Raw genomic sequence first — 17,787 nt, forward strand, 5'->3', positions numbered from 1 at the left:
TCTTTCACTGAATATATTTATAATCAAAGGTTAAAGAAAAACATTCCTTTCTGGGTAGATGATCTTTTTGTTCTTTTTCACTTTAGATCTGTCTGGGGAAAAAAGCATGGGAAAAAAGCATCCGTCCAATTATTAAGAGCCTGGGGCATGGTGTTAAATTTAAGAAGACATGTTCACAATGAGAAACGTATGTCTAACACAAAATGAGTGGTGTTTGATATCATACACAAAGACACACACATACACGCGCAAGTCCACACACACACACACACCCACACCCACGCAAGTACACACACACACACACACACACACACACACACACACACACACACACACACAAGCATATGCACACGCTCACACACACATCTATTGATTGCACATCGGTATTGACTCAGGTGTGTCTTTATTTGTGCAATGATGAACGATATTGCATGTATAGAGGCAACATTTGTTTTAGGTATACAGGTAAGAAAACATATGAATTAAAATGTCTCGTTCAGAAATAACATTTATTGAATTTAAAACAGTTGTTGAATATTGTGTGAAACAAGATTGGTAAGGTATTGTTAGTTTTGCTTTTGCAGGAACAAGATTCATTTAACTTGTGAACGTCTTGTTTTGTTAAAATTAAAACTTCTCAATTCCTTTCCGATCTTGTTTTTCGATTATTGATTTTAGAACGTTAGCTTACATTTGTGTGACACAAACAACAGCTGTGTGTGACTCGTTTTTTAAACAATGAGGCAGCTGAAATTATATCATTTGCAGATCAAATACAAATGTCGGAAAACTGAACACTGGAGAAACAAAACGTGCATGTAGAAACATTAATGGCTATATATAATTAATAAGAACAAGACGGCAATAAACCTACGAAAGTGCTTTGAACTGGGTTTTTTCTTGCTATATTCCAATAGGTGTTCCATTTACTTCCCCGCAAACTCATCAAGTAATTGACTACTAAATTCGTACTGTGGAATATATTACTTGTTATCTGTATGTATCCATTTTCATAAAACTAGAAGACACCTAATTATTTAAAAAAAAAAAACCTATCACAAAAATCTAAAGTCTAAGGGACTATAAAAGTTCTCTGCAGATATGAAATGTCGACAGGATTTTATTTCTCCCACAACAGTTTTAAAAACCGTGAATTACTTTGACCATAAGGAGGCATTACCTTCAATATACATACTTGAAACATGAACCCATGACATCATCTTCTCTCCGCATAGCACATTTCAACTCGTGTCAGTTCAAATACCAACAAGAACAAATGTGCTGACATGTTAAGATATGTAAATATGTTTTTTAAACGGGCTATACTTTCAAAGTCTTAAAAAAGTAAAAAGAAAAGCTTAAAGGGGATTTTGGATGGAGGAGGATGCGTGGGCTCAGTGGGGGTAAAAAGACTATGCATCTTGCACAGAATCCGAGGATGTCATCTCCATGGGGTTGTCTGGGTCAGCCGGTTCTTGCGGAGCGGTGTCCATAGCCGGTTCTTGCGGAGCGGTGTCCATGGCCTCGCCAACATTCTTATTGTCAACACTGGGCTGGGGCATCTCTGTCTTCTTCTGCAAGTCCGCATCCACTAAGGTCGACATTGCCTTCAGGGCCGCCATGTTGGCGTCTCTGTGGACATATGATGCCTTGCTTGTAATCTGACCCAAATATAACATGTCACACAGTGTCTGTGGATAGGTACCTTGTTTGTAATCCGACCCAAATATCAAATTTCACACAGTGTCCCTCTGGATATGGTACCTTGTTTGTAATCCGACTTAAAAATCACATTTCACAGTGACTCCGGATATGGTACCTTGTTTGTAATCTGACCTAAATATCACATTTCACACAGTGTCTCTGTGGATATGGCACCTTGTTTGTAATCCGATCCAAATATCACATTTCACACAGTGTCTGTGGATATGGTACCTTGTTTGTAATCTGACCCAAATATCACATTTCAGTGTCTGTGGATATAGTACATTGTTTGTAATCCGACCTAAATATCACATGTCAGTGTCTTTGGATATAGTACCTTGTTTGTAATCCGACCTAAATATCACATGTCACATAGTGTATGTGGATGCAGTACCTTGTTTGTAATCTGACCCAAATATCACATTTCAGTGTCTGTGGATATATTACCTTGTTTGTAATCTGACCCAACTATCACATTTCAGTGTCTGTGGATATATTACCTTGTTTGTAATCTGACCCAACTATCACATTTCAGTGTCTGTGGATATATTACCTTGTTTGTAATCTGACCTAAATATCACATTTCAGTGTCTGTGGATATATTACCTTGTTTTTAATCTGACCTAAATATCACGTTTCACACAGTGTCTTTGGATATGATACTTTTTTTTTTTAATTTTACTTTTTTAAAAAATTTTTTTTTTATTGGAAATCAGCTTTTTTTTTTTCAATGAGATATTAGGGCTTACAAACGGAGATGCTTTATTTAACGATCTTATAATATCAATAACAGCTCATTATATATTATATTAAGTATACATTATATATCTATGTTATACAAAATATAAAACAGTCAATCAGTTTATTAAATAAAATCCCCTCCCCCCAAAAGGTTTTGGTTTGTTTGTTTTTTTGGTCTTTTTAAATTAAAAAAAATTGCCTATTTTATCCACACACACACACACACACACACAAAATTCTTACATATTTAATTTTTCCTTAATAACTATTTCTTATCTATTCATTTTTTCCTTAGCAGCTATTTATAATGCCCTCACTAAAACAAAATTTAATTTTTGTTCCATTACATTCTTCTTTTCCATTACATTTATATAATTTTTTTATCAAAAAAAATATAACAATCTGAAATTACTTCGAAATAAATATCAATTTATTTATCTTATAACTTTCAATTTCAGCTTTTTTTTGTTTTGAATTTATAACAATAATAATGATAGTAATACCACAAATAATAATAGTATATAATCATATTTTTTTTATTTTTTTATTTCTATTTTTTTATTTATTTATTTATTTATTTTAATTTTCATTATCACCATTATTATTTACTCGTGCCTATAGATTAAAAAGTTTCCGTTTGCTTGTCCAATCTCTGACTTTAACAGTTGTGTCATCATTTTCCCAATTTTTGTTTTGTTTTTGTTTTTGTTTTTAAATTTTAATTCAAACATGTAGTAAACCTGGAGTATATCATACATTTCTATCCCGTAAATAACAGTCTCTAAATATTATTATTTCAAACACTCAATTTAAACTTACATTTGTTTTATACCAGGCCCCTGAGGGTTAAGTCCCTTTGAAAAATAAATAATATTTCAAGGGGTGTCCCATATCTAAATTTACTTATAGTTATACACATTTTTCCAATCAAGATTAAATGGGTAAGATACTTAAACATATCATGTGTCAAACCATCCTTATCTCACACACAAATCAGCACATCTGTTGCTTGTAAAATAATTGCTATGCTATATCGATCGTAAAACAATGTTTCAACATGCTTCCACAAATGGTGAATTTTACTGCAATAGAAAAAGAAATGTTCAATATAATCAACTTGTTCAATACAATATGGACATTTATCATTATTTGCGAGTCCCATTTTTAAGAGAAGAATATTGGTTGGGTATATATTGTGTAATATCTTCCACTGTAATTCTTTTAGTCTGGTTTCTGTTGTTGTCTCTTTTGCATTAAGCCAAACTTTTTCACCTTGTTTGTAATCTGACCCAAATATCACATTTCAGTGTCTGTGGATAAAGTACCTTGTTTGTAATCTGACCCAAATATCACATTTCAGTGTCTGTGAATATAGTACCGTGTTTGTAATCCGACCTAAATATCATATGTCACACAGTGTCTGTGGATAAAGTACCTTGTTTGTAATCTGACCCAAATATCACATTTCAGTGTCTGTGAATATAGTACCGTGTTTGTAATTTGACCCAAATATCACATTTCAGCGTCTGTGTGGATATGGTACCTTGTTTGTAATCCGACCTAAATATCACAGGTCACATAGTGTCTGTGAATATATACTGTTCAAAAAAAGAAACGCATAGCTTGTAATATTTGGTTAATTTAGTTATATGGCTACAAGGATATCCACCAAACTGCAGAAAATGTTTATCTGGTCGTCGACCTTTCGTCCATTGCCACAAGTGAGCTCTGCACGTGACGCATGCGTTATCAGTGGCTACAATGTCAAAATTGCTCATTTGGCATGACCACTCGTCATGCTTCAGTGTAATCTCGTGAAACTCGGGGAATATTGAGCTCTCACCATGTCTTCCAAAACCCATAAAAGCGGATTGTTCGCCACAAAGAAATCAGACGACAATTCAGCGACGAAAGATGGCCCGACTGAGCAGAGAAGACCGCCAAATTGCATTGGGTCGTTTACAAGCAGGCCAAAGTCAAAGTGCAATCGCCAGGCACTTCCACGTGTCCCAGAGCACCATCAGTAGACTGTGGGTCAGGTTTCAAGCCACTGGCTCCGTTGCTGACTTGCCACGAGCGGGAAGACCAAGGGCGACAACTGCTGCTCACGACCGCTTCATACGGCTCCGCCACCTCCGGAATCGTTTCCTGCCGGCCTCATCTTCTGTCCAGGCTCTCCCCGGGCCACACCGATTATCGGACCAGACCGTGCGGAACCGCCTGCATGACGCTGGTTTGAGAGCTCGCAGACCTCACAGAGGAGCTGTCCTCACCCGCCGCCATCGCCAGAACCGAGTGCAGTGGGGCAACCAGCACCTTCGCTGGACCGTCCGGAATCACTGGAGACACGTGTGGTTCAGCGACGAGTCCTACTTCCTGCTCCAGCGACATGATGGTCGGAGGAGGGTCTACCGGAGAGTAAACGAACGTTACGCGCCCAACTGTGTGGATGAGGCACCCGTTCATGGTGGTGGAGGCGTCATGGTGTGGGGGGCGATCAATACCGCTGGAAGGAGCACCCTGGTGCACGTCCAAAGGCGCATAACTGCCCAGCGATACGTGGAGGAAATTCTGCGCCCACACGCCCTTCCTCTTCTGGCTGACCAGGATGCCATATTCCAGCAGGACAACGCTCGCCCGCACACAGCACGACTCACCACCCAGTTCCTCACCGACCACCATGTCCAGGTGCTTCCCTGGCCATCCATGTCGCCAGACATGAACCCGATAGAACACCTCTGGGATGAATTGGACAGACGTGTGCGCAGGCGAGAAGAAGCGCCGGCAAATCACCGCGATCTATTGCAGGCACTTCAGGAGGAGTGGGACACCATCCCACAGCAAGATATCCGGCATCTGATCCAGTCCATGCCCAGAAGGTGCCGGGCAGTTGTTGCTGCTCAAGGCAGTCACACCCCCTACTGACTTGACAGCCTCGGCACCCAATCGTATTGATTGACTGATTGATTTGAAGATGCAAATGAACTGTGTGTGCATTCAACTGTGTCCATACCAAATTTCAAACAAATAATCTAAATATTGGATTTTCTGTTAATTTTTTCGAAAAATAAAACAAATTTGGCAAGTAGCAACTATGCGTTTCTTTTTTTGAACAGTATAGTATGTCACAATCCGATGGAAGGATTTTCACGTGTCCGGCTCTTTCAAGATTGAATCTCGAATTTTGTTGATGTTGTCTAGGGTATGATTATTTGGCGGCTGTTCGCTTTTATAGTTAGTGATATGCGTGGTTCTTTTTAACTTAATTGAACGATAGACAGACTCAAATGTATCGACAGAAAGAATAAACACTGGAAGCAACTGGACGAACACAACTACAATGAGTGAAAACGGCTTTAATTTTGGTTACTCATCTTCATGCATCGACGTACTCGGCACTACAGGTCAAGGATCAGGTGTGAGAGGTTTGATCTTGCCGAATGAGCGACTGTAAAGCTCACGGAGTGTTTATACACGGCGTCGGTGATGAAGATGATGTCTTTAAAGTTTAATGTCTTGACGATGAGTTCAACGGTGATGATGATGTCCTTGATGTCTTGATGATATGACGAACGATGTTGAGGATGCCCTTGACGTCTTCGACGATGAAGTGAATGACGATGATGATGCCCTGGATATCTCGGCGATGGAGTGAACGGTGATATCAGTTCTTTAACACGGTTCCATCTCTCTCTCAGTTGGCGTCCGATTCATCTCCAGCTTGCATCTACACGAGCGTCTAACTAGCACCTAAACAGCATCTAAACCTGTCGATCAAAGTGAAAACAACATGTTATCATCAGCTTTATGAGCCTAACATCTATCTAATCATTCTGACCGTTACTTACAACCAATGGAATTTTGGATTTCGTCCAACTGCTTCGCCTTTGAAACACACAAAACAGATGAACGTAGGGATGAAAATGTGCCGCTCTACTTCTGAAATGAAGAACGATATTATTACTTCCCTTTTTCCTACTTTAGCAGTTTCTTACCTGCATAATTCAGGTTTGTGATGAAATATAACTCCCGAGAAAAAAAACCTTGAATTGTTCTCCAAAATGGAACGAGAATCAACTGATCTTGGTGAATGGACTCAAAGTAAACTCTACGCTACGAATATAGTCCTTCGCACGTGTCTCAAAACAATTCAATAAAACAACTCTTCCATACATCTTTTAACGCGAAGTACAAAAGACAAATATCTCAAGTCTTTATTGATAGAAATCATCGTATGAATTTGCAAATCTAATAATCTTTCATACGGTGTAGGCGTAGAGATCTATCATAACCATTTCCAACCTCGTGTTTTCCTCTGTGTCATTCTTCCTTTTTGACGTCACGCTTTTGACGTCATCTCTCTTTACGGCGTTCCGTCTCGCAAGGAAATGACTTAAGGGTGTCACCCATGGAATAAAATCCAATGTTACTATAATGCGTAACACACGCCCTTGGAAAGGAAGATTTTATATAATCTATGAACATGCATAATAGTTACATTAATACTATATGTGTATAACATTCTACTAATTGTTTCCGTGGATCTATGATCAGAATTCCCTTCACAATCAGGTAGTATCTCTGAGTTGTGACGACCATTGCCATGGTCTCCCTCAGTTCATGGTAGCACGGCTGAGGTAGTCTGCTCCAATGTTGTCTTTGCCGGGAATGATCTTCACGGTGAAGACGTACGGTTGAAGTTGCAGTGCCCAGCGCATCAGTCTGGCATTGGTTGGTTTCATCCGCTGTAGATACTGAAGAGGTTGATGGTCCGTCTCCAGTATGAAATGTCTTCCGTAGAGATAACGCTCAAATTTCTGGATTCCCCAGACGGTCGCTAAGCATTCTTTCTCTACGGTGGCATATTTCTGTTCTGTCTCTGACAGCTTCTTGCTGGCATACGCGATCGGCTGCAGACCTTCTCCTTTGTCTTGAAGTAGAACAGCTCCCATTCCTTTGTCTGAAGCATCAGTTCTGAGGATGTATGGGAGTGTATGGTCTGGCATCTGGATGATCGGTTGTTCAGCTAGCTTGGCTTTCAGTGTGTCGAACGCCACCTGACAGGCCGGAGTCCACTTGACCTTTTCCGGTTCTTGCTTTTTGGTCTTGTCTGTCAGTGGTGCTGCGATCGAGGAATACGCCGGGACGTAAATCCTATAAAAACCGGTCAGACCTAAAAAAGCTCTCAGTTCCTTCTTGGTGGTAGGAGGTTGAGCCTTTTGTATCTTGTCGACCTTGTCGTCGACAGGCCATCTCTTCCCTCTTCCGATCTCATGTCCCAGATACTGCAGTTGTTCATAACCGAAGTAGCACTTGGAGGGTTTCGCTGCAAGGTTGGCGTCTTTCAGGGCTTTCAGGACGGCCTTGATCGCTTCAATGTGTTGTTCCCATGTTGCAGTTGCGATCAGGATGTCATCCATGAAATGGTAGACGTCTTTGCGATTGAGAGGACCCAGGAGCTTCCGCATCATCCGGTTGAAAACGCTGCCCGCGGTCTTCAATCCAAATGGCATGTTGATCCACCTCATTTGCCCTAATGAGGTCGTAAACGCTGTCTTGTCTCGGTCTTCCTCTTTGATGGGAATCGCCCAATATCCTTTGGTCAAGTCCAACTTGCTGAAGTATCGTGCATCGGCGAGTTCAGAGAATAGATGTTCCACATCTGTGATTGGTTCAGCGTCGTTCTCGATGACTTTATTTGCTTCTCTGAAATCATTGCAGAAACGCACTGCTTTACCCTGTGCTTTCTTCACGATCACTATCGGAGCGTTGTAGGGTGAAGTGGCTGGTTCGATAACCTTCAAATCCAACATCTCCTTCACTTCACGTTCCACCACGTCCACTAACGCATGAGGTATGGGTCGTGGTTTCACGTACACAGGTCGATCATCAGTCATCTTGATGTTGCAGATTTCTAGAGTCGTAGCTTTTGGTACATCAGTCAACGATGCGCTGAATTCTGTACATGCGTCTCTGACTTCACGTTGTTGTCTTGCCGTCAATGTGTCAGCTACATGTACATCTTTCTCATTCTCGGTACGTTTTGTAGACGGAATGAGTATGCTGGGATCAGGTCCCATGTTGGCGAATATTTCGTCATCTTGTTCTTCCAGATCTTCGACGACTATCGCGCTCTGTTCCACCACTTCTTCTGGAAGTTTCTCTGGTTCAGCGATCATTTCTCGTTCATGGTACTCTCGCAAAAGGTTGATATGATAGACACGAGTTTGGCGACCCACTTTGATCTTGTAATCAAATGAGTTGATCTTCTCCTCGATCACGTATGGTCCCTTCCATGCAAGTTCTAGCTTGTTGTGTTTCGTTGGCAGTAGAAGCAAAACTCTGGTGCCGACAATGAGTTCTCTCTTCTTCGTCTTCTTGTCGTAGAAGTGAGCTTGTCGTATTGCTGACTTGGCGAGATGGTCGCGGGCGATCTTGCACGTTTCTTCAATGCGATTTCGCAGATCAATAACATGTTCAGCCGTCGTGCGTATCTCGTCGTTGCTTTCTTCTTCCGTCCACAGTTGACGCAATACTTGCATTGGTCCACGCACTGTCCGCCCATACAGAAGTTCGAAAGGAGAAAATCCAAGTGAATCTTGGGGAACTTCTCGGTATGCGAACAGTAGTGCTGGCAAGTACTGGTCCCACTTGGTCGGTTGTTCAAAAGTCATCTTCTTGAGCATCGCTTTCAAAGTTCCATTGAAACGTTCTACAACACCATTGCATTGAGGATGCCAAGGTGAAGTTGTCAATCCCTTGATTGCGAGCAGTTGGTTGACTTGAGTCATCAACTCGCTGGTGAACTGCGCTCCGTTGTCGGTCAATACTTCTTCTGGAAGTCCCAATCTTGTCCAGAATGTCCATAGCGCGTCAGCCACGGTTTCTGCCTTTATGTCTTTGAGAGCAACAGCTTCAGGATATCTGGTCGCGAAATCCACCATCACTAGGATATACTGCTTCTTTGTCTCAGACATGGGTTTGATTGGTCCTACTATGTCAACGGCTACACGCTTGAACGGAGTTTCAATCAGAGGCATCTTTCCCAGAGGTACCTTCCTCGTCCGTCCTTTTGGCATAGTACGTTGGCACACGTCACAAGAACTGCAGTAGCGTTTGATGTCACCCACGATCCCCGGCCAAAAAAAATCTTGCCAAATCCGTTCTCTTGATTTCTTCTGTCCGAGATGGCCCGACATCGCCGTATCGTGTCCGGTGGACAATACCTTTGCTCGCATCTTGTGAGGTACTACTACTTGTCGGTGGTCCTTTCCTTGCTTGTCACTGTATTGGCGATATAACACGTCCTTGTCATAGATGAACTGAACTCGCCCTCGAGTTACATTCGTTCGTGCCAACACATGTAATTTCTCAAGGCTTTTGTCGTCTTGCTGTTCTCTCTTTAGATCAGCAACGGTGAAGATCTTTCCTTCCATAGGAAAACTGGGAATTGACGCATTCCCCTCCTCTTCACGTTTTTCTTGTCCTCGGGTAACGGCTGTTGCAGTGGTTTCAGGGATTACGGTCTCACGGACTGGATATACAGGTGTCTCGATTTTCTCCGATCCTACACCCATCGAGTTTCCAATCAACACAGGATGGACAGGATTCTCCATGACGCTAACTTCGGTTTCTCCCACGAAGTACGGCGTGTCCATGTAAACGTGTGCGACCGATAGTTTCTCTTTCACTGATTTCTTCGCCAAAGACGTTTCTTTTGTGCGCGTAGTAATCTTGCTAGCTGGTACTAGTTTGGAATCAACAATCGTAGAGGTGCTTCCGGTGTCGCGGAAAGCAGTGACTACCTGGCCTTCAACTACGATTTGGGACAGTTTGGTGAATTTCTTGTGAACACATTTGTCGCACAGTTGATCATGTGTCGCATTCCCCTCGACGTCATTCTCGTCTTGAAATGCGGCACTGGCTGATTCATCTTTCGGAGGCTGGCGACAATCCTTCTTGAAATGGCCCAATTTTCCACATCTGAAACATTTGACGCTGGTTCTGCTTTTATTTCCTTCGTCCTTGTCCTTGTTTGTGGAATTCGTCCCGTGTGCTGCCTTGTGTCCTCTCTCTTCAGGTTTCTTCCCATGTCTACGGCTTTCTTTGGGTCGGTTTTCTTCGTAGAGATTTACGGTGTCGATCACGTCATCAATGCTGTTTGGTTTTCTATCCTTCACGTACGTGACGAGTTCAGTAGGCATGCTTTCATACACTTGTTCCGTCAGTATGAGGTCTTTGAAATCATCGAAACTTTCTCCGATATTGGACATTTCAACCCAGCGATCGAGGAACAAAGAAATCTGAGTAATGAACTCTTTGTACGAGTCAGCGTTTTCTTTCCGTGTGTTTCTGAATCTTTGTCTGTATGTTTCCGCAGTAATCTGAAATCTTTCCAGCAAAGTCTTTCTGAGCAATGCGTAGTCGCGTGCATCAGCGACTTTCATCTTGGTGTAAGCAGTGCGTGCTTTACCTTTTAGCAGTGCAGACAAACGTACAGACCAAGTGTTAGGGTCCCAGTGTGATGCTTCAGCATGACGTTCAAATTGCAGAAGGAACGCTTCTACATCGTCTTTGTCTTCGAGGAATGGTAACTTCGGTTGGTAGTTATCGGTATCGCGAGGTCTATGATTTCTGTGATTGTTATTGTTCTGATTTCCTTCTTCTTCATCGCCTCCGCGATCGCGTGAGTTTGTTGCGCGAGCTAATTCGACCTGAATCCTCAACTCCTCGAGTCGAGTTTGTTGCTCGCGTTCTTCTCTTTCACGTTCAACACGGTCGGCACGTTCACGTTCAGCGTCTGCGCGTTCACGTTCACGTTCAGCGTCGGCGCGTTTACGTTCAGCATCGGCAATTTCCGCACGTTCAGCACGTTCACGTGCACGCTCCGCACGCTCACCATTCTCACGCTCACATTCCAGAACAAAATCACGCAACTCAGATCCCTCCAAACCAAGTAACTTCCCTTTATCCATCAAAATCCTCGTCGCTTCCAGGGCTGCATCCACTGAAGTAGCCATCTTACCTGTCTGGCTTTCTACGTCAGTCTCACCACACGCCTTCACTCCAAATTTGAGGACGTGCGAAGTTTCTATATCGGGTACTGTGCATGGAATTTATCTCATCACAGACTATCTCGAACCTACTTCGCATTTATGGAAAAAAATCAGTTATTCCAAACTGTAACTGAACAATGTTACTGTCAACTCGTAACATTCGTTCTGTGACCTAGAGTGGTCAATACAACTGCGGCTCGACTCCCAGTATTATCACTCTAGTCTATCACCATACGTAATCCAACGTATATAAAGATCCCACGGTTTCTATCTAGAAAATTTCTTAGAACTAATTGAAGTAGCTAATTTCAACACTAAGAAAGTATCCGTGATCTTCAATATTATGAATAGTTTATTAGCTAGATACTCAGACTCTGTCCATTGAATCTGTCACCACAAATAGTCAAATGACTTTTCCCATGTGCGTGAACGTAAATAAACTAGTTCAAAATGTTTTTGCGAAATATCTCCATTTCGACTTCCTTTTTGTTTCGTTGGTTCTACTTAGAAAGGAATTTGAGCCGTTCCCCAACAGAATGTTGCCAACTAATCCTACCTGCTAGAACTAGATCTACAGGTAGATGAAAGTGATCTAACTTTCACTTTCCAGTTTTGTTTTGTTTTTCCTCGAGAGTTACATTTTGTTTTTACCTTCAGTAAGGTTGTGTTATTTAGTTTACCTTCATTAAGGATGTGATCTACAGTGAGTTTTTACCCATACTACACTATAGTTTTCCTTTAAATAAATACACAAATAAACATATACTAATTACTTAACTAATGAATGATCAATGAATACACACAAACCACACAAGACAATTTCTTCACATGTATCTAAACGAAATAGCCTATCCCGGACGAGGCAACCAATATGTCACAATCCGATGGAAGGATTTTCACGTGTCCGGCTCTTTCAAGATTGAATCTCGAATTTTGTTGATGTTGTCTAGGGTATGATTATTTGGCGGCTGTTCGCTTTTATAGTTAGTGATATGCGTGGTTCTTTTTAACTTAATTGAACGATAGACAGACTCAAATGTATCGACAGAAAGAATAAACACTGGAAGCAACTGGACGAACACAACTACAATGAGTGAAAACGGCTTTAATTTTGGTTACTCATCTTCATGCATCGACGTACTCGGCACTACAGGTCAAGGATCAGGTGTGAGAGGTTTGATCTTGCCGAATGAGCGACTGTAAAGCTCACGGAGTGTTTATACACGGCGTCGGTGATGAAGATGATGTCTTTAAAGTTTAATGTCTTGACGATGAGTTCAACGGTGATGATGATGTCCTTGATGTCTTGATGATATGACGAACGATGTTGAGGATGCCCTTGACGTCTTCGACGATGAAGTGAATGACGATGATGATGCCCTGGATATCTCGGCGATGGAGTGAACGGTGATATCAGTTCTTTAACACGGTTCCATCTCTCTCTCAGTTGGCGTCCGATTCATCTCCAGCTTGCATCTACACGAGCGTCTAACTAGCACCTAAACGGCATCTAAACCTGTCGATCAAAGTGAAAACAACATGTTATCATCAGCTTTATGAGCCTAACATCTATCTAATCATTCTGACCGTTACTTACAACCAATGGAATTTTGGATTTCGTCCAACTGCTTCGCCTTTGAAACACACAAAACAGATGAACGTAGGGATGAAAATGTGCCGCTCTACTTCTGAAATGAAGAACGATATTATTACTTCCCTTTTTCCTACTTTAGCAGTTTCTTACCTGCATAATTCAGGTTTGTGATGAAATATAACTCCCGAGAAAAAAAACCTTGAATTGTTCTCCAAAATGGAACGAGAATCAACTGATCTTGGTGAATGGACTCAAAGTAAAACTCTACGCTACGAATATAGGCCTTCGCACGTGTCTCAAAACAATTGAATAAAACAACTCTTCCATACATCTTTTAACGCGAAGTACAAAAGACAAATATCTCAAGTCTTTATTGATAGAAATCATCGTATGAATTTGCAAATCTAATAATCTTTCATACGGTGTAGGCGTAGAGATCTATCATAACCATTTCCAACCTCGTGTTTTCCTCTGTGTCATTCTTCCTTTTTGACGTCACGCTTTTGACGTCATCTCTCTTTACGGCGTTCCGTCTCGCAAGGAAATGACTTAAGGGTGTCACCCATGGAATAAAATCCAATGTTACTATAATGCGTAACATAGTACCTTGTTTGTAATCTGACCTAAATATCACATTTCACACAGTGTCTCTGTGGATATAGTACCTTGTTTGTAATCCGACCTAAATATCATATGTCACACAGTGTCTGTGGATATAGTACCTTGTTTGTAATCTGACCCAAATATCACATTTCAGTGTCTGTGGATATGGTACCTTGTTTGTAATCTGACCCAAATATCACATTTCAGTGTCTGTGAATATAGTACCGTGTTTGTAATTTGACCCAAATATCACATTTCAGCGTCTGTGTGGATATGGTACCTTGTTTGTAATCCGACCTAAATATCACAGGTCACATAGTGTCTGTGAATATAGTACCTTGTTTGTAATCTGACCTAAATATCACATTTCACACAGTGTCTCTGTGGATATAGTACCTTGTTTGTAATCCGACCTAAATATCATATGTCACACAGTGTCTGTGGATATAGTACCTTGTTTGTAATCTGACCCAAATATCACATTTCAGTGTCTGTGTGGATATGGTACCTTGTTTGTAAACCGACCAACATATCACATTTCAATGTCTGTGGATATAGTACCTTGCTTGTAATCTGACCTAAATATCACATTTCACACAGTGTCTCTGTGGATATAGTACATTGTTTGTAATCTGACCTAAATATCACATTTCACACAGTGTCTGTGGATATAGTACCTTGTTTGTAATCTGACCCAAATATCACATTTCAGTGTCTGTGGATATGGTACCTTGTTTGTAATCTGACCCAAATAGCACATTTCAGTGTCTGTGGATATAGTACCGTGTTTGTAATTTGACCCAAATATCACATTTCAGTGTCTGTGTGGATATGGTACCTTGTTTGTAAACCGACCTACATATCACATTTCAGTGTCTGTGGATATAGTGCCTTGTTTGTAATCTGACCTAAATATCACATTTCACACAGTGTCTGTGGAAAGAGTACCTTTTTTCCCCAAATGAATGTTGCCACATGTGTATGTGTGTGTGTGTGTTTGTGTGTCGGGAGGGGGGGGGGGGGGTGTATACGGTTTGTATTATGAACAGATTCTGTGAAGACATTAAGACCCACGTACCTTTCACTCAATGCTGCATCTTTTTCTGAAGAAATGGAGAAAGAAAAAAAGGTATGTTAACACAATAAAGTTGAACGCTAAGCACAATATCAGTAGAAAACAAAGCAACAGCTGTTTTTAAGTTTGCTTGCATCACTCACAACCAGCACCCACATCTGTCACTTCTGGTTTCCCCGACAACTGTATGACCTTCACCTTGGGTCTGTTATTGAAAGTCGATTGGAGATTTGTTTTTGCTTTCTTCATTTATATCCGAGTTTGTTTGTTTTTTATTCCGAGACTCCGGATATAAGAACTAATAGGCAATTTCTTTCTTTTATCCGTGGAAAAGATATGTAATTATATCTGTGGATAAGCATTGCATTGTATGCCCGCAGGCAGGCGCGTGAATGTGCATGTGCTTATGAATGTTTATGTTTGTAATTTCATGTCGTTGGGATAAGTATGTGCGTGCGAATTAAAATGTGTATTTTCATGTGTTATTGACGACTTGTGGTAGGGTTACGGACTTAGCACATGGTGACCGCCATTGTTAGTCTCAGCTTTCCTATGTGTGGCGGGAACTCAAACTTTTGGTTAGAAAACACGTGAAAAAAACCCATTTCAAACAATAATTGTGAAAAGTGTCGTCATAGTCGCGACAAATGTATGTTTTTTTAAACAAAGGGACGTAATCGCTTCTCGTTTTTTGTCCCAAGCTGAAAGTGACTGGAAATCTGTCGCTGTCTCTACGGGACAAATAATCGGAAAGGTTGAAACACGTTTCCCACGCAGTTTAGCATGTGGACAATGTATGCGAGGACGTTTCACTGATGAAATACTTTTGCAAAATGATTGGCTGCAGCTTGGTTATGGTGTACATGGGTTCTGTGTGCTGATCAGTTTTTCAAACCACGCCATGTTGTAGTAAAGTTCCACGTGTTTGTTTCACGTGTTTTCTAACCGAAAGTTATGCCCCCCTCCCCCCCCCCCCCCCACACACACACAAACTGTATGGCCTTCACCTTGGGTCTGTCAATTATGCTGGGTCACGGGGTACTGCAAATCGTGAATCAAGAAAACAAAAAATTAAACCCAACTTAAAACATCAACCAGGAAGCTAAGTTGCTCGTGTAAAAAAAAATAATCACACACACACACACACACACACACACACACACACACACACACACACACACACACACACACACACACACAAACACACACACACACACACACAAAGACACGAGCACACAGACCCGAACATGCACGCATTTGAAAGGCAAGTACTTTGGAATATATTACGTGCATGCATAAGCAGTTAGCGAAACACCACCCCCCCATCACACAGGCATACAAATGCACGCACGCATGAACACACGTATGCACACACACGCATGCACAGACACACAGACACAGACCCACACACACATGCACGCACACACACGCAAGCACTGACAAGTACACACAAACAAGAACATGCACGCCAATTGGGAGGACATAATTATGACAACCAATTCAGTAGGTTGTTGACGATATCTTCATGTACTGCTTGTCTGTCGCGTTTTCTACGGCAGATGTCGACAGTGCTATTGTAGAACTGCAGTCTATTCTTTCTTTCTTTTTTTTTCATCAGATTGCTGAGACTAGTTAGGTTAATAAGGAAGTCCTCGGCAATGGTTCCCTTTGTCTTTGCTGGCTGACTTTCAACAGCATCGATATTGTATAACTTTCTCTTCAGAGAAAGAGAATTGCGCTTTTCGCGTTCTGCCATGGTGACTGCGGCTGAGAATGCAAAACACAACAACAAACAGGCACTTGTAGCAAACACTTCCCTAAAGTTCAAGTGTTGCAATCATTCTCTGCAGTTATTTAACAGCCTAGAAAGGAGTACTTTGAACACACCCAATTTCGATTTAGGTGCCTGTCTAGCCCTTCCAGTCAATCTGGATCACATCCGGTGCGAGCAGTGACAAAAATGTCAATCTAAACTGATTGGTTCTTTCCTATATCCGAGGAAGGTGTGTCAAGGGATGTACAACGTCCTTTCTCATAAGGAGTGTTCTCTTATAATGGAGTTTCTTTTATTCGGACAATTAAGTGGAATAAAGAAGGCATTTGGCAGGGAAAATAACATTCCTTTCTTGTAAGTGATATTTCTGTTAAGCGATGTTCTTATCAGTTGGTTCGACTGTGCATACCCAATACAGTAAGCTGTGGTCTGAATCAAACAATGACATCATAGCTGGATGAGGTCACAGACTCACGTTTGTCTTAATAGCGCAGTGGATACTTTCACACACAAACACACATTTACCACCCCAATACGCACCCACACACACAAACACACATCTACCACCCCAATACGCACACACACACACAAACACACATCTACCACCCCAATACGCACCCACACACACAAACACACATCTACCACCCCAATACGCACCCACACACACAAACACACATCTACCACCCCAATACGCACCCACACACACAAAACCACGACCCCAACACACACCCACACAACCCCAACTCACAAACTAACACCCTAATACACAACAACACACACACAACTACGACAACAACAAAAACACACACACACACACATACACACACACACACCACCCCGATACGCACGCGCGCGCGCACACACACACACACACACACACACACATATACATACACCAGATACCTGGACTCATAATACACTCACTGCCTCTATTTTTTCGTCGTCCCAAGATGCCGAAGATGAGACCCACACAAGCTAGAAGCGCCACAGCCCCCACGACGCCCCCGATAATAAGGGCAAGGTCCTCTGAACACAAAGTGCGTATATAATGTTGTCTTCATTGAAACAAGAAAAGCAAATGATTACACAACTCTCCTTCGTCATTTAGCATTGCAGTGGAACCCCCCTTTTAAGATATCTCCCCCTCCATATCTTAGCAGCCAATGTCGTTAGTAGGGGGCATAGTAGGTATAGTGGGCTGCGTCCGTTGGCTCGGGACAGACCCACTACTGAACACCGT

The 17,787-nt window shown here is 41.7% G+C and overlaps 1 protein-coding gene across 1 annotated transcript; it reads right to left on the bottom strand.

Moving 5' to 3' along the window:
* Positions 1-386: 386 nt before the first annotated feature.
* On the bottom strand, positions 387-17,573 carry LOC138972399 (prion-like-(Q/N-rich) domain-bearing protein 25; the record flags this gene model as incomplete). The annotated part of the gene is given in 3 exon segments (XM_070345057.1): positions 387-1,632; positions 14,777-14,801; positions 17,472-17,573. Coding segments are annotated over 3 exon segments (347 nt in total), but the record flags the coding sequence as incomplete, so codon positions are not given.
* Between the last annotated feature and the right edge of the window lie 214 nt (positions 17,574-17,787).

Source organism: Littorina saxatilis, linkage group LG8 (genome assembly GCF_037325665.1).
Source record: "Littorina saxatilis isolate snail1 linkage group LG8, US_GU_Lsax_2.0, whole genome shotgun sequence".
Lineage (NCBI taxonomy): Eukaryota > Metazoa > Mollusca > Gastropoda > Littorinimorpha > Littorinidae > Littorina > Littorina saxatilis.